At 42.8% G+C, this 18,142-nt stretch overlaps 1 protein-coding gene across 1 annotated transcript in view; it reads left to right on the forward strand.

The window, feature by feature from the left end:
• The window catches only part of KCNT1 (potassium sodium-activated channel subfamily T member 1), a 52,458-nt gene extending 34,316 nt beyond the window's left edge, over positions 1 to 18,142 (forward strand). Inside the window, exons 18-30 of the mRNA XM_063316307.1 lie at positions 86 to 324; positions 1,885 to 2,101; positions 3,654 to 3,759; positions 3,912 to 4,084; positions 4,677 to 4,748; positions 5,406 to 5,540; positions 5,808 to 5,919; positions 6,527 to 6,628; positions 7,019 to 7,102; positions 7,458 to 7,586; positions 8,540 to 8,840; positions 16,538 to 16,622; positions 17,587 to 18,142. Of these exons, the coding sequence (XP_063172377.1) occupies positions 86 to 324; positions 1,885 to 2,101; positions 3,654 to 3,759; positions 3,912 to 4,084; positions 4,677 to 4,748; positions 5,406 to 5,540; positions 5,808 to 5,919; positions 6,527 to 6,628; positions 7,019 to 7,102; positions 7,458 to 7,586; positions 8,540 to 8,840; positions 16,538 to 16,622; positions 17,587 to 17,698 (1,867 nt within the window). The 3' untranslated portion in view covers positions 17,699 to 18,142. The remainder of the gene's footprint in view (positions 1 to 85; positions 325 to 1,884; positions 2,102 to 3,653; positions 3,760 to 3,911; positions 4,085 to 4,676; positions 4,749 to 5,405; positions 5,541 to 5,807; positions 5,920 to 6,526; positions 6,629 to 7,018; positions 7,103 to 7,457; positions 7,587 to 8,539; positions 8,841 to 16,537; positions 16,623 to 17,586) is intronic.

Consider the following 18,142-nt stretch of genomic DNA (forward strand, 5'->3'; position numbering starts at 1 on the left):
TGCATTTGCACCCAGCTACCAGCATCAGCCCTGAGGTTCAGCATTAAGTCATGGCAACTTGTACCTTGACCCTTTATTCTTTCAGGTACGGTGTTTGCTTGATGGGTGTGAAAAGGGAGGAAAACAAGAGCATCCTTCTCAACCCAGGACCACGTCACATCATGACTGCTTCTGATACATGCTTCTACATCAACATCACCAAGGAGGAGAACTCTGCCTTCATATTCAAGCAGGAAGAGAAGCAGAAGCAGAAACTCTTTTTAGGCAAAGGAATCTATGATGGGCCATCAAGGCTACCCGTCCATAGCATCATTGCCAGCATGGGTGAGTTGATCTCAGCGTTTTTCCAGGGTGTGTTGCAAAATTGTTCTAAGGTTAAAAAGCAGTTTTTCTCCTTCATCCATTTCCCACAAAGGGTGGGGTGGGAGTCAAAAATGGGTGTATTTTAGGGCTGTGACTTAATCTCTCACCAGTTCTTGTGCCGCTTATCCTAGCCTATCGAAGGTCCTAGCCAAGCCTCTTGAAGTTTGCAGTCTATCCAAGATCCCAGCCTCTAATAGTGCTTTAGCTACTCATTTGTGTAAACATGAAGGCTAGCTATTTAAGCTGAGTGAAAATAAATTCTAGTGTTTCTGTCCTTCTTTTTCTTTTTTCATTCTAACCAGGGCATCGAAGCCCTTCCACGAAAATGGAAAGATGGCCTTCAAAACCCCCTATGAGTTGAAGACTGACTGAGAAACTATAAATGCAGCCAATTATGTCCTTATTTTCACTGGCTGTTTGTAAAAAATGCCTAGTCCTCACAAGGGTGTTTTTCTGTAAAAAGATGAGGGTTGGGATGATTAGCTATTCTCTCTCCCACCCACCCCCCACTCCCTGATAGGCTTTCCCTGGCTGGTAATTCAAGGACTGTAGGATAATAGAGTTGGCAAGGTTTTATCAGCATGAACAAAGCATCTGCTCATAATGATATCGCTCAGTGCTATGAATAACTTTTTTTCATTGTTTTTTGCTCCATTCCCAAACTGATCAGGAGTCAAGAGATGATTTTATAAACAGCCACTTGCAAGTTCCTTCATTGTCAGTGATAAAACCTGCCAAAAAGGCCATAAAAATAAAAAAATAGGAAGACCAACCCCTAATGTGCCCTTTCCATAGCAGTCCCTGCCCTGCGGAACACACTTCCCTATGGGATTTGGTGGGCCCCCACTCATTTTAGCCTTCTGGAAAGCTGTAAAGGGCTGGCTTTTTCCCCAGGCATTGGGATGGGGTAAAGTTGGAGTCAGGGGATTCTATGGCATGATGGTTGGCAAGGCCCCTGGTTTTCTTGGTTTTCCTTGTTTTTGATTTTACTACTACTGTGAGCTGCCCAGAGTTGTGTTTTACAAGATGGGCAGCCATAAATCAATCAAGGAACTACCAAGGAGAAAACCACACCCCCACCAACACTGGCAGGGCAACCTACTCCATATAAACAGGGAGCAAACCCCACCCTCACCAGGACTGATGATGTTCCCTAGTTGAGTCATGGAACATCTGTAAGCCAACAACCAAGCTCAGAGAGCACCAAGGGCTCCACAGCTCAATCCTGAGCTACAGAGAGTCTCTTCTATTGAAATAAAGAAGTGTACTGGGGATGGATAGGTGCAGGTGGGAACCAGTCCGGTTGCTGAAGTTCTTGTCATTCTTCTCTTCATCTGACTGAACCTTCCTAAACAGTCTCTGTATGATTCATGCTTGGGAAAAGAAATTAAGAGCCTTATCACCCCTTCCGGGATACAGGGAATAGATCCACTCAAATGTGTCTCATTCTGCAAGTGAGCTACAAGAACTTCAGACTGGCAGCCACAGGCACCAGCTGATGCCTCCTCTCCTTCGATTCAGGCACAGTGGCCATGGACCTGCAGAACACCGAATGCCGCCCCATCCACACCTCCAAGTTGACTTTGCCAGCTGAGAATGGGTCTGGAAAAAGGAGGCCTAGCATTGCCCCCGTTTTGGAGGTGGCCGACACTTCCTCTCTTTTACCATGCGACATGCTCAGCGACCAGTCCGAGGATGAGGTGACTCAGTCAGATGATGACGGCCTGACCATTACAGAGTGAGTTCTTTTGATTGGGGGGAATCAAATTAGGTAGCCCAAAGACAGACAGACAGATAGACTGACTGACTGACACACACACACACACACACACACACACACTCCCTTGAAGCTTAGCACATTGGGGAGACCATCTCTTCTCTAAACTTCTTCCCAACTGATAACTTTTTCATTCAGAGAAGCATCGTAAGATGTTTCTCTCCCCATTATCAGCCCTACTCATCCCTCTACCCTGTGTAGTTCTGCAGTATTTGCTGCCAACATGAATTATTGTCCTCTAATTTTATATATTGATAGTATTCCTAAGACACTTTTCATTCAGATGGGATGATAGGACAGGGTAGAGAGGCACGGCTAAAATTACATTGATATAAAATAGAACACAGTGCTAATTGGAACAAACACATGGCAGAAAAAAGAATATTTGTTGACGGGGAGTCACAATTTAAATGAGCAATGACAGAATTCTGATAATGTAAAGAATTATTTGAAAGAAGGAACTCTGAAGTTGATACCAAATGATGACATTGTCATGATACACATCTCTTTGACCTCGTTTCTGTAGATAACATTAGAGAAGGTCCTCGGCAGAACTTCTTAAGGGAATGGGCAAATCCATAAAGGGAGAGACACGGCGCTTGACAAAATATCTTTGTAGCTAATTGGACAGCATTCAAGTACACTGAAGTCCCTGATGATTGGGCTTTTTTCGTAAGAAACATGCCAACTAAAGGGACTTAATTTTGGGATCTTAGCCCTCCCCCAACTCTCTTTCTATGGATGGGCTCATTGCCATCTTGATGTTGGCACTTTGGCAGACCTCAGATACAACAAATGATCGTAAAAATAAGATGATTAGGCTCTTAATTCTTAAAGTTGCAAAAAAATAAGATGATTAAGCTCTTAATTTTTAAAGTTGCCACACCTGCATTGCTCACATGAGAAGAAGCATTGTCAAATTCTTGAGAATCACTCCCTCAACTCTACGGTGATCGAAATTCCCATGCTGCTTCTGAGTGTCACAAAATACATTTTGATGTGCACTGGAGCATGCAGGCTCTGCCAAGATTGCGCTCTGGGTATTAAAAGAGACCCAGTGTGACTCCAGCATTAAGTTCCCTGCAAGTGCAGCCATGCAAATTTCCTATTATTTACCTCCTAGTAAGAGCCTATTTGCATAAATTAACCTCCCCTTAATGGTCTATTTCAGCTCCATTTTCCTAGCTCCCACCAGAAGCTGTCAAAAAGGGGGGAGGCAATGGAGAATTTATTTGGCTAAGATGGAACAGCTGTACCATCTGGTGGGTAAAGGTGGAACTGTTTGACCCTTTCCTTCAAGATCTTTAAAATGAAGCCAGGGCTCAGCCGAAATGCGGCCCGCTCCTCCTTTCTAAATTTTTCAGATTTGGTCTGTAGACTGTAAATTGCAGTTCTATTAAAAGGGATGGGGGACTTGATTGGGGTTTGTGAAGACCAGTAGAGCAAGAAGTCTATCTGAATTTCCTTGCAGGAAGAAAAAGATGGTTCAAATCTTAATCTCCTTTTTTTAAAGGTATGTGAAAGGGTATCCTCCTAACTCACCTTATATTGGAAGTTCTCCTACCCTCTGCCACCTTTTGCCCGTCAAGGCACCATTCTGTTGCTTGCGTCTGGACAAGGTAAAAGGCTGTGTGCCATTGCTGAATGGAGTTACGTCTTTTGGTAAATGAATATGCATCACTCTGTAAGCCTTGTGGTAAGGGGTGACTGTAAACCCACGTCCATTCTAAACTTCCTAATAACAATGACTTTTGTGGCGGTGTGTTCCCAGGGCTGCAAGCACAACAGTTACGAAGACGCCAAGGCCTATGGCTTTAAGAACAAGTTGATCATTGTGTCCGCTGAGACTGCAGGCAACGGCTTGTATAATTTTATTGTCCCTCTCCGGGCGTATTATCGGTCACGGAAGGAGTTGAATCCCATCGTGCTGTTGCTGGACAACAAGCAAGTTCTCTTTTTTTCCAGATGATTTCTCTTGAATGTACAAGATGCTGGGTCACTGTTCCATATGTAAACACACACGCAACATTTATAGTAGGGAACAAGAATGCCAGCAAGAAAGAATGGCAATTGATCAGGTCTGAGTCATAATTAGAAAGCTTAGGGAACTCAAATGAGTTCCCTTCTGGCTCAGAGAGACTGCAGCTGACGAGGCTGGAATTGTGTCAAATGAATTGGGCAAAGAATGTGGGTCCCTTTGATTTCCTCTTTCCTTCCTTACCTAACTCTGATTCATTAAAAGCACATCTCACAATCCGTCTTCATTGGGGGCTCCTGTTTCGGTCGAGATACAGTGAAGGCAATTAATTCTTGGGGTTCACCTGGGTGGAATAAATCAGTGATGTTTGAACATGTCTGTTTAGATTATTAAGAATGAGCTTGGCTTTTGCAAAAGCAGGCAAAATAAATCCCTGCTCCAAGAGCTTAACAATTAGAAACGGGCACATTTAGAAAGGAACGTCAGTGGAACTGAACCTGAATATATATATATATATATATATATATATATATATATATATATTGTCTGTCTTTTCAGACCTGACCATCACTTCTTGGAAGCCATCTGTTGTTTTCCAATGGTTTATTATATGGAAGGTACAATTGATAAGTAAGTGTGTCCCCGAAGAAATCCATCTTCCGTATGCCATGAAAGATAAGAATGTAGAAGTTGTTGTTTTTCACTGCTGCTATTTTGCTGTAGTGTTTGTTTTCTTCTTCCCATTCTTCCTTATATACTTCCTCCTCTTTTTCTTTATATCTTAAAGTTATACACCCCTCTGTGCAATGAACCGCAACACACATTTCCAGAACAAAAAATTTAAAAAAAAGAAAACCAAATTACAAGGAATGAAATGCAGTTACTGCCATGTCCATACAGCCTACAGTTCTCTCTGGGGTCAATGTCTAAAATTCCTGAAAGGAAGTGGACTGAGCCACAATTGAGTTTTATTAGTGGGAAGCGATCAGATAACAGCTTAGCTAAACACAAAGCGTGAGCTGCGAAAGAAACAGAAGGCCAAGAATGAGCTGGGGTCAAAATGGGTGTCCCATGTTCCTGATTTTATTTGGAACGGCTGAAAAGAGTTGGTCGCTTGATGGGAACACTGTGCATCCAACATGGGCAGCCTTGGATTGTGGAATAGAAAATGATCAGTAAATGAATCAGGGCATTATTCCCAGGACTTTTTAGCTCAGCCTAGATGCATCAAAGAACTTGATCTTAATGGCTCCCTTTTTCTTGGGCGGTGGGAAAAATCTCTTCCAGCCTTGACAGCCTGCTGCAGTGTGGCATTATTTACGCCGATAACTTGGTGGTGGTAGATAAAGAAAGCACCATGAGCGCAGAGGAAGATTACATGGCAGATGCCAAGACTATTGTCAACGTCCAGACCATGTTCAGGTGAGGCAGAAATTGCTTACAGCATGCCGAAATTGCCCCCTTGCCAACCAGCAATGGATGAACTGATCCTCCGTGCTCAAAAGCAGCCCAGAATTGCTGCAGATCAATCACAGACTTGCCATTATATGCACCTCTCCCTAAAACACCTGGCTGGTTTCTTCTGAGGGCTAAAGAAGATCCTGGGTTTGGCTGAACCTGTTTTTCTGATCTTTGTGAAAGGCTCACCGTCGCTTTTTTATTCCGCCCCCCCACCCCCACCCCTTCCAGGCTTTTTCCAAGTTTGAGTATCATTACTGAATTGACACATCCATCCAACATGAGATTTATGCAATTCCGGGCAAAGGACAGCTACTCATTGGCCCTTTCCAAACTGGAGAAGGTAACAAAACAATACAAATCTGTAACTCCAGGTCAGTTATTTAAAGCAACACCAAGCGTTTGGGGTGGAAGTTGTGCCAGAGGCTGATCTTTTGTGGTCATTTCCGATCGCCCTTCAAAGAAGCTAGTATTTGTGGAAATATTCCTGGATTCTGAGCTTTGCGCATCCTGCAACTTTTTGCTCTGGCCCTCCCTTTTAGGATGAAATCTTTTGATGAGGTTTCACCTGCTGCAGTCACAACACTAAAGGAAAAATGGTTAAGGGGGGAAAAACCCCCCACGAATTCTGAAAGGTCCAAACTTCTTGTGACACCCTTTCAGAAGAGAAAGGGGACATGGATTTTTTTTTAAATATGGGTTAAGCTAATTCGTACAGTAAATCAGTGTCTGTTATAGGGACATCCTACAACAGTGACAGCTATATGGATAGCCTACATTCAGAGGCTATCTCCCTCCAAGGTCCAAGTAAACAGGGATAGTCATGGTCTTCAGTCTTTGCTTATGAGCTTCCTAGATTTATTGATCATTCTCTTGCTGGAGACAGGAATACTAGCCTGATCTGAAAAATAGCTATTTTTATCCTGTCTATAATCTTGTCTCCTGCACAGAAAGAGCGAGAGAACGGTTCTAACTTGGCCTTCATGTTCCGCCTCCCGTTTGCCGCCGGCCGAGTTTTCAGCATCAGCATGTTAGATACGCTCCTTTACCAGGTCAGAGAAAGGAATAAGTCACATATCTCTTTGAAACCCTTCTTTCCAAAGCAAAACTTCTCAGATCCTTCATAGGGACGCTGCTATCTTCTGTTCCCCTTTGCAAGCAGTTCCATGCCGAATCATGGCAACAGAAGACGAAGGATCTTGAGATAGGGAGACTTCAAATTTACATGATTTTGAAGAAGGGTTTGCCCCATGGAATTGCCCTTGGGGCCAAAATGAAATCAACAAATCTTCATTTTTCTTTATTTCTATTTCCAAACTCTGGAATATGGACTTCTTGAGTTGTGGATGGGGAGGGACTTGACTTGAGTCCAACCTGTCAACGTTGTAGCACTAGCCTTCGTCCCTCCAGAAAGGTTGATGGGTGTCTTTCTTCTTTTGTAGTCCTTTGTGAAAGATTATATGATCACCATCACAAGATTACTGCTTGGTCTGGACACAACTCCTGGGTCTGGTTATCTCTGTGCAGTAAGTGTGGTGTTAATGCCTGCTTTCCATGGTGTCCATATAGTCAATTTGGTGATTTGATTTTAATCTTGCCTGGTTCAAGCGAGAGTTCCTCTGTTTCCAAGTATCCCTAAAACAGGGAGATATGGATTTGCCCCATCTTGAGGCATCTTGGATCTAATTGGGGGCATTGCTGGTGAGAAGAGTCCTGGATACCTTCTCTTAGGCCTCATCCCCAGCAATCTAATTTGCAGGGGTAGTCTCCCTCTGAATATGGAAGGTGGCAAGTGTTAGTCCAAAGCCTATTATTTATCATGCCTTCTCCTTTTTTTCTCTCCTTTGCTCCTTCACGTTCTTTCATTGCTTTACTGGACAGATGAAAATCACAGAAGATGATCTCTGGATCCGATCCTACGGACGTCTCTTTCAGAAGCTATGTTCTTCCAGCGCAGAGATTCCCATTGGCATTTACAGAACCGAATCCCACATGTTTTCCACCACTGATGTAAGAAGTTAAGAGAATACATCTCTTTTTGACAGGATCTCTTTGCATCCCAAAGTATCCTCAGCAGGCAGGCAGGGCTTGTGATCAGTTGCCAAATTCTAGAACCAGTGCTGGAAGCTCCCTTAGTGATCCTCAAGCCGGATCCCGGTGTGAGGTCCACACCACACCTTTCTGTTTTCAGCCAGCTGTAGCTTTTATAGAGTGCTACAGCAGTAAAATGAAAGAGCTGTCTGTCTCAACCAACTCAGCCAACACTCTTCCCAATCTAGCATTCAGTAAAAAGGGAAAAAGAGGTGGTCTGCATTGTTTTAAAGATCATTTGTCAAGTTTTTCTTTTTTTCTTTCTCTCTTTTTTTCTCTGACCTCCCCTCACCCCCCACCCCCCACCCCAGCCTCATGATATCAGAACACAGGTGAGTATGGTTTGAGTCACCAGATACTCACTTCCTTTCAATGTTTAGATGAAAATGCAAGATTTTGTTTCTCAAGCCAAAAGAAAATCAGGATGGAGGTTGCTCATGGACAGGTTCACACAACATGCTTACCCCTAAACCTGGGCATTTGCTATGTTCAGATAACATGCTGTGCTCCAACCTGGAAACCCTGGTTTGGCTTCATGTGATGACCTGGTTCATCCAAGATAATGAGGCAACAGCTGGGCTCATCAAAATATGTTGGATCTCTACCTGCCCAGTGCCGTTTTAGCCTAATCTAGCATGTTGTTTGAATCCAGATGAACTCTCATTGATTCAACCTGAGTCCTTTGGTCAACATACGAAGCATGGATTTAATTGCTAACCAATGATCCCTCTTCTAGAAAGTTTCCTTTCTGTTAGGACAGATTACAGTGCTTTTTATATACCCTACAATTCCATGGAATCAGGCAGGCTTCTCCTGGGAATCATCCCAAAGCTGGTGATGGCTCCCTTCTCATGGCCTACTGGTATTCCCAGTCACAGATTTCAATCAATGTGGAAGACTGCGAAGACATCAAGGACCCCTGGAATGCCAAACCACACCACCATCACCGGAATTCGTGTCCTGCTGACCAAACGGAGCACCCACTTCTCCGGAGGAAAAGCATGCAGTGGGCCCGACGGCTGAGCCGAAAAGGTGCCAACAAGCAGGCAGCAAAAACAGCTGAGTGGATCAACCAGCAAAGACTGAACCTCTACCGGCGATCGGAAAGGCAGGAACTGTCTGAACTTGTGAAGAATCGCATGAAACACCTGGGCTTGCCCACAACAGGGTACGGTAAGTGGTTCCTTTTGCTTCTGCCATCAGCAGAAGGTGCCTTGTCTGCTTTTGTCCAACCTGTTGCAGCTTGGCATTCTTCTGCAATATCCTGAAACTTCCAAAAAGGTGATTTCTCCCCTTGGACTGTCCTCCTTAACAAAGGCTTTCGGCTTTAGGACAACGTTCACCTCCTCAGAACAGGGATCCTTTTCAAGGGCTCCCTTCTGCTACTAATATATTTGTTTATATATTGTTTATGTTTCCCCAGGCAACATTCTGGGAGTTGAAGCCCACACATGTTAAAGTTGTCAAGTTTGAAAAACACTGGCTTATAACATTTATGCCCCATCCTTTAGCCTGAAAGATGCAGCAGCAGCTTCTATAAGAGCCAATCCCAATAAATATTTACAGTTCTTCTACTGGAAAAAAGAGAGAGAGAGAGAGAGAGGTATAAAGGAACTGGGAAAGGGGGGGAAATGGAGGTGCCAGTTCTTAATTTTTTCCTTTTCCAGTGTCATACTATACAGCAGTCAGTTAAGAAAAGGACTTTTATCAGGTCCAACTGCTGGGTACGTTTAGGCTACCCCTTTGTATTCTGACTAGCTGAAGCTGCTGATGTGTCTTTGATTTCCCAAAGCCAAAAATGCTTTCCATTTTTCAGAATGGAATTTGCTCTCCAACAGTGGAGACAAAATAGTGTCCAAGTTAAAGCAGAGAAGGATTTCTAAGTGGGGGAAACATAAGGCAAGTCTCAATGAATGCCCTTATTTGTGGGGGACTGGAGAGCGTGCAATATCAATTTAGAACAGGACACAGTTCTAGCAAAAAATGTGCACAGTTTTGGAGGACTTCACCTGAAGTACTTCTTTTATTTATTTCCTTATTTCTTTATTTAATTAATTTACCCCCCGCCCCCCGCAATCTCCTCCCATCTTGGGACTCTGGGTGGTTTACAACAATCGATTAAAACAACAACCATACAATATAAATAGAATATACAAATATAAAATTACTCTAATAAATAAATATAAATAAGGGTTAAAAAAGTAAAAAAAAGTCCAGGTGGCAGGAGAATCTGATGCAGTCCATATGTGGGAGGAGTGGTCTAAGATAGCAGCCATCCTTTTGGGCCTGGTTCCTAGGCAAAGTGGGGATGGTCACCTGTGGCAAGGGTTTTGATTTGGAGATGGTTCCTTAAATCTTGCAAGGATCTCCTGCAATCTTTGGGAATGATCCAGTACATTGCTGAAGCATTCATTGGCTCTTTTTAGCCTAACTTCAGTTGTTGTGGACCACAGCCTGGCTCAAAAGACTTACTCTGGAAAGCCTGCGTTGGTCTTTAAAATAATTTCAATTAATTAATTAAAAGTTAAAACAGACCTATCGCAAGCTTCATGACACTCTTGGCCCTTGCTTCATTTTATGGAGCTAGGGAGAGAGAAGATGGTGAGAAACATAATGGGGCACTTCTTGCTGAAGCTCCATTGATCAAACACATTTAATGCATAGATAGAAGAAGTTCACCATGGAGTTTGCATGGGGGTTTTGTCGGCTGTGTTCACACAACATTCAGATCAAATAGAAACCTAGCAGACACGCTAAGCTTGGTGAGTGTTAATCCTGGTCAATCGCTTAGTGGGTTGTACACATCCAGGGTTTTTTTATCTGTTGATAGTTCAATGTATTGTGCAAGCTCAGAAGTGGGGCTACTTTCTAACTAGGTTAAGCATGCTGTATGTGAATGCAGCCAGGGAATCCTGGGGTGGGTAGAATAGAAATGGGTGGATTTAAAAGAAGAGATTGTGTTTTGTTGCATTAGGGCTGCTTTCACACAAAGAACGCAATGGTCTGATTCCATCATCTACATTTCATGTGCATTTCGTCATTCACATTCCATAGGCAGGGAGTTTGGGAAACCTTATCAAGTCTTAAGACTTTCCTCGACATCCACTAATAAAATCTTAAAAGAAATTGTAGGATCAGTGTGGCACAGAGATGTGAAGATCCAGGAAAAAAAGAGAGAGAGAGAGAGAGAGAAATCAAGAAAATAAGGTGCTCTTTCAGCGGTTTGGCCTCTGAATCTTCACATCGCCAATATAATATAAGCATGAGTGAAACTGTATGGCAGTACTGTTACTTAGAGATCTCAGAAAAGCAGAAGTAGTTTCTCTTTCTTTTTTGTTATGATGAAAAACTTCCCATTCCATTTTTCTTTCTTTTTTTGGTTTGCTTTTTTTCATTTCCTTTGCAGAATTCTTTTATACCATCTTTTGCTGCACATATATGCCTCCACCTTCACTATCAAAGACATGTTAACTCAAGTGCCCTTGCCTGTAAGATCTTTTCCCCAAATTGGGCCATGCGGACCTGAATCACTGGCTTTCCCTTGGATAACCAAGAATTTTGTAATATTCTGGATGTCCCCCAAAGGAAGAAGAAGCTTAGAAGAAATTGGGTCACTCTTTTTGAAGAAAAGGTTGCATCATGCCAGGGATTGCCACCTCAAACAAAACAAAGAACATTTTCTTGCAGTGAGACTAGCTTGCTCCATAGCAAATAATCTTTTTCCCAGGTTCATGCATAACAAAGTGCCATTCACCAAAAGCTCCTGGGGATATTAACACTTTTGGGGGGTTCTTGCCAATCTGCTTGGTTAGGCAAAAGGTTGGTGGTTTGGTAGTGCTAAAGCTGTTGATGACTCTTTGCAATTCCTTTCTGAATTTCCTCAATATCCCCTCACAAGTAGGAAACAGGTTGGTAGAAGCAAGCAAAGCGGATCCTTAACAAGGTCTGCATCCAGGGTTTGATGGGGCTTAGATTAGGCAAATTCACTGAAATATAATTTAAAAGAAAATTGGCCCCTTAGCTAGGATGTCTGTAGCTGAAAATGAATGAAATCACCAAATGTTTACAAGGACTGAAAAATCCATTGGCACAAAGCCTGTAAACTGAACTCTCAAGATCTGATCAAGGTTTTAATAAGGGCAGTAGAAGGGGTGATCAAAGATGGTTCTTCTAACAATCTTGTCTAAGTGAGGTTGTCTGAAACCCACTTTTATGCCATGTCCCCTGCTAGCATCTAATTCATGCAACACCATAAGTTCTGGCTTCCTTTTTATTTGCTTACTCTTCTTTTTAAACATGTATGTACGTATATACTTTTGACTACATTATTTTGCCCACGTGACCACCAAATCTGGTTTCTGAATACTTTCTGAATCGCTGCTTGCTGATTTTTCTCTTCTCTTTCTCTCCGTTTATGTCTGTGCTGTGTCGTCGTCTTCTTTTTTTCCTCCTTCCCTTTCTTCTATTTGAGTTCTGTTTCTTTCTTTCTTTCTCTGTGTGTTTCATAGAGGATGTAGCAAATTTAACAGCCTGTGATGTGATGAATCGCGTAAACCTTGGATATTTGCAAGGTAAAATCTCTTTTCCTCTCGGAGTCAGGCTTGACTCACAGTGTAGTAGCGTAACAAAGATGTGGCCCATTAAACCCTTGGGGTAAACACCTCTGTGGAAGATGCAATTCTGGGTTGATATGTTGAAACAGCAGCCAAAGTAGCTAGCAAGATTAAAACACTGCAGTGTGTTTATTCCTCCCTGGTTCAATGAACACACAGAGTTACAGATGTTGCCCCAAGGTGTCTCCCTAAGTCAACAGCTGCATATTTCCAATGAGCTCAGCACTGATTGTCTTGGGTAGTTGCTAAGCCACTGTACATAAGGCATGTTTGAGAGATGGGCAAGAATCTGCTTTATACTCAAAGAGACAGTGGTTGCAAGGCGGAGGATAGGATAGGAATAGATTCCATAAGGAAACTGGGGACTTGCTTGAGTCAAGATGAGAAATTTTGAACCAATCCTATTCCGTCTCAATCATACTCTCCTCACTATGCTCAAAAAGGAATGAAATGTCCTATCTTAGAGTGAAGAACCACCATGAGGAGGTATCTTGGTGTCTAGGGTTTATTGAACTACTCTAGCAGACAGAAATCCTGCCAAACTGAAAGGCCGTGGGAAACCCACACAGATAAACCCAAAACTCAAGGGGGGTCTGCTCTGAGTTTCTTTGAAGGAAGGTTCAAAGCCTCTAAACTACGCATGCATTTTTCCCCCGGATAGGGGCCCCCTCCTGCTCACCATCAATATTCATGACATGAAAGGGGACCACTAACAGCTAAATGCAGAAATAAAATCCATGCAACGGGCATCAGAGTACAGTATATTTAAGGTGTCTCCTTGAATGCAGAAATGATAAACAGTACCCTGCCCTGCCCCCCAAGACAGATAATCAGAAACATTCTCATTAAAGGAGTTTCATTAAGAGGTACATGACACCATGGATAGCACAGCTGTGTTGACAAAACTTGTTTACTAGGTATGCTGTATTCTTGCAATATGCTAGCTTGCCCAGTGTTCACTGTGGTGAACTTTTTTGTGGCTTAACTTGTTGGCAAACCCAACCTGCTTAGTTAGTCTATGATGCAACGTCTTGTGCAAACCAGGAAAATGAGTTACTTCTGTAACCAGGCTGAATGCATTGAGTGAATGTAATCCAAGTTCACAACTGACAATATTCATACAATACATTCAACCTGTGTTGAGTGGAATGGTCCAGTGGTGCAAATGGCTCCTGGTAAATTAGCTTGATTGATTGATCGATTGAGTGAGTGAGTGATTGATTGATTATGTACCATCAAGTCATGTTTGACTCCTAGTGGCCACATAGATGGATTGATTTTCTCCATGATAGGTAGGTAGACATGGAAATAGTGGTAACCACACCTACTACGAATTGGATTGGATCACATCTGCTTTAGTCTTCTCATTGGAAACAAAAAGTGGCAGTGTGGTGTAGTAGTGAAGATGATGCATTAGCATTGTGAAGACCTGGGTTCAGAGTCATCCTCAGCCATGGAAGCTCACTTTGGCTTGTCCTTCTCTCTTCCGAATCTGTTCCCTAGAGTTGTTATTGTGACAGAAAAAGAGCTACTTACATCATCTTGATCTTATAGGAAAAGAAGGGTATAGATCTAAGAAATAAATAAGGCTAGAGTTAGTATTCTAGATGGTGTTGGCAGGCCTCCATAATTCATTTTTAAATGTTGAAAATGGCTCAAATATTGCCACTTGGTGAGTTTGCTCACCAAATCCTTGGGAGTGATGTTCTTGCAAGATTTTAAGTTTAATTGGGGGTTGGAGAGGAATCCTGAATCTGAAACAGCTTGAGATATATAGCAATTGGCTGAAAACTGTATGCAAATGGCACAGTTTTTCATCTTAGTTTAATGCAGGACCCAAATCATTTGAGCAAACCAACAATGGCTTTTATTTTTATTTCCTTCTGGGGGAAAGGCAGTGTTCTGATGGCTGTAAGCGTAGCTAAGGTTCTTCAGCTCATCATGACTGGGAATGAAATGACATACTCTTTCCTCCACCTCAGATTAGTCTCTTGGTATGACGGTTGCAGTTTAGCCATTAACTTCACCTTGGAAATGAAATGCAAGGCTGCAATTTAATAACTCTCCATGGAAAAGACATTTTCTGAGCAGTCAAGGAGCAATGAATGGAAAGAGCATTTGCTGCAAAGTTTCACCCACCAAGCTCAGTGGTCTGTGGAGCGGGTAGTTCGTTAATCAAAGCCTCCTAAAACTGAGTCAATGATTACTTATCTCCATCCAGCTTCCAGTACCCCTATCTTTTCTGATATAGCTAACTTTGGAAATGTCCAGTATAAGTCAGGTTTATATAAACTAAATTGACCTGAAGAGGCAAATACAACGCAGAAGTATACTTATGGGGTTAACTGTACCTTGTCTGAATGCATAGATTTGCTAGGACAAATGGCTTCCATACAGATCTTAAACCCTGAAGCTTACCATTTGTAGCAAATCTTTTAGCTCTCATCCCACCTGAGTCTTGTTGAACTGGCTTTCACCATGGGCTTCATTTTCAGGAAAGCATGGGATATTGCCAGTTTATTCCAGGCCCAGTAAAGTCAAATTTGGGAAATTTAGTCAAATGCATCATCTTGAACAAAGTCCCAGTTCCTAGTCTTCATGGTAAGTAATAGGAGGGCTATCAAATCTGAGAAATCCAGAGTCCCAGATGACACAAGAAGAGGGTTTTCTGTCTCTGTCTCTAATATTTTCTTGGATTTTGGCAGCCCAAATCTCATAATCCTAATAACAGGACCATGTGTCATATCTTTGAGAAATTCAGCCAACTTTTCTAGATCTAAAGAGCAGGAAGGCAGGTTGGAAAGCCTTTGAGGGTCGAGGCATGGCTGGGTTTCAGGAAACTGCAAAGGAAGCCAGTTGGTCAGTGCAAAGGATGCCCACTCCTGTTGACATATCACTCTTCCAGCCACTTCTTTAACCACAAAGGAACAGCTGGGCCCAACGGTTGTGGGCACGAAAGAGACTTCCATTAACCCTAAAGGGCTGTTTGGCATGAACCTCATGTCTCTGCAGACCAGAGGAGTGAAAAGAGTTGGATTAGCATTGGATGCTCGCCAACGAGAATTTGTGAGGAAGAGGCCCAGCTTCGGAGGAAGCTATGGAGTTCTGTCTGTGGAAGCACAAATTCTGCAAAGGGATTCATGACCCAGCACCACCATATGTCCATTCTGGCTTCTTCCCAATGCTACCGCCCTATGCTTGCCGTGTCTCTACATTTAAATTAAAGTTTGGAGATGTATTATTCTTATTCTTATTTGGGAGAATTAGGCTGTGATGCTTATTTAGGAGGAAGCTCTTTTGAATCCAGTGAGGCTTTTATCTCAGTAGATCTGTCTTCACTAGTCAGAGTTTCCTCTAGCATCACCCAGCCATAAAGCCTCAAGGGAGAATAGGGCTAAGAATTTGGTTAGGACCCTAATGAATGTCCTGAAGGAGGTTGACAATGGAAAGCTTATGAATGCAATCTACCCTGCCTGGGGGGTGGTAGTGGGGGATTTCTACTAGACCCCGAGTATAGCTTCTGATTCCAAAGATCGCACTCCACCCACCACGTAGCAGAACAGCTCTGTGCAGGAGTGGAGATAGCAACCCAAGTTGATCTTAAATCTTGGGAAAGTGGCAGTAGGCATTGCTATCAATAGCCTTCCCCAAGGGACTTCTGGAGAGAACCAAGGGGTTCCATCTGCATGAGTATGCCTTGCCAGTATATGCACGATTCTATTTAGAATTTAATTGTCCAGCTCTGCATGGGACCGAGAGGTCTGTTTGAAAGATGCCTGTAAGAACAAAGCTGGTTGACCTTAAGGAGCGTGAGCAGCAAGCTTTTTTATAGACCTGTTTCTGTGCCTGAGCAACTGTGCCATTCCGATACATCAGCCACCTACTTCATTATCCCATTGTCCTGTTTTTGTCCCCAGCTTCAGTGTGGAGTATCCTATCACAGGCAGTGTACCCATTTCTCAGATTCATCAAGCAATACTGATCACACCACTTCCCTCTGGGGAGGGGATGTGCCCTAAAGCAAAACTGGCTGCATTCTGAATGAAAAACAAGTGTGCAGCTACTTTTCACCAGCTACTTTTCACCTTGAGCCTGGGACTACTGGTGAGAGAGCAGAAAGAAGCATAGAAATAACTAGGACACACTTATGGTTGAGATATTCAGGGTATTCCATGGCCCCAAAGATTTGCCTCTTTTCAGCTGGTTATTGCTGTTTTGCCTGACCAGATGCCCACCTGACCACATCTTTTCTTCCAGACGAAATGAACGACCACCAAAATACACTCTCCTACGTTCTCATCAATCCTCCTCCGGACACCCGGCTGGAACTCAACGATATAGTGTATGTATAAAATTAATTCAGCTTATTACGTCCAATAAAGTGGCCTGCAGAATGGGCGGCTCAGTTGGGTTACATATGAGCTTGGCACAAAAGGAATCATTTCTTGGCTTCCAAATCAGTGTGTAATGCTGGGGGGAGGTTTTAGAATGTCTTTTTCCAAGGGCCCAGCTTTAATTAAGGACAGACCATCTTTCTATACTGTTCACATTTTTAAAACTGAAATTTAATGCTTTTCCACACTGATTTACTGATTTGATTTGCTTAGAAGCTTATTTGAGCACATCTGAGCTTTTTCCCATTCGTTGGTTTCTCCTATTCATATTTTCTCTGCCACCCTTCCATCAGGATATATGTCTTCTTCTACCCTGTTTTCCCAAAGGCATGCAAATTTTCCTGACTGTTGTTGTTTTTAAAATGTAATTGTGCTACAAAAATCCAAGAAGTATACTGAAGTCATTGCATACTGGTTCATGTATTTCAGAAAGTGAAAATGTGAGCTGTTCCCTTGATAACAGACACATTACTGATTTGTCTTACACCACTTGCTTGAATTCCCAAACGTTGGCCAGCATCAAGGTTAAAAAGCCTCCTAGTGTAATGGAGGAACTTTGTGATTTTGAATTCAAAATCCTCCCTCAAAGCTATTTCCCATCCTTTACTTTATGCTGGACCACTGATGCCACCTCTGAAAGCTTTAGAAAGTTACTGCGTAAGTCAGTGGTGTTTGCCCACAGGTGCTTAGGCATGTATGACCACCACCCAGGTGCTTTTGGTGAGACCCCAAAATTAAATTATAGCCCTTTTATTGATGCTTTTTAATCTCATAAAATTTCACACGATTTTGGCTGCCTTGGGTGAGAGAGGATCCTGAACCATGGATCATCCAGGTCAGCACTGAAGAACTTTGATGCTACCAACCATCTTAAGATAGCAAACCATAGGCAACATCTTCCTTTCTCCCCAGGTATTTAATACGGCCTGACCCCCTAGCACATGTGGAAAATGAAGGTCACAGTCGAAAGAGCAGCTGTAGTAAAAATCCGAACCCTGAAACTCGAGATGAGACACAGCTCTGAGCTGCTCCCTCTTCCTGCACGGAATACATCTCCTCCTTGTTCTTGCATGGAACTACATCACAATTATCAATAAACTTAGAGGAGGGGGGAGAAGGGTTTTCCAGGGGACATCCACTGTACTTTGTATTGAGCAGGTTTAAAAGATGGCTGTTCAGCTGGACCCTGGATTCAGGATCTGCAGAGCTGGTATGAATGACCCCATTCCTGGTCTGGTTCTGGGTTCTTCTCCAGAAGGCCTCCAGGTGGCTGGAGGAGTTTAGAACAAAAGATAACTCTGCTCCTCTCTTGATGGATGATTCATACGCCACTTGGTTTTAACCTTTTCTATTGTTGTTTCAGAGAGATTGTTGGGGTGGGGGAAAACAATTAAAAATGTACCACAACTTGTAGAAATGTCTTCATTGGCATAAACCACAGGGGCTCGCATGTGACTCCTGTGCCCTA

This window comes from Candoia aspera, chromosome 16 (assembly GCF_035149785.1).
Source record: "Candoia aspera isolate rCanAsp1 chromosome 16, rCanAsp1.hap2, whole genome shotgun sequence".
Classification (NCBI taxonomy): Eukaryota; Metazoa; Chordata; class Lepidosauria; order Squamata; family Boidae; genus Candoia; species Candoia aspera.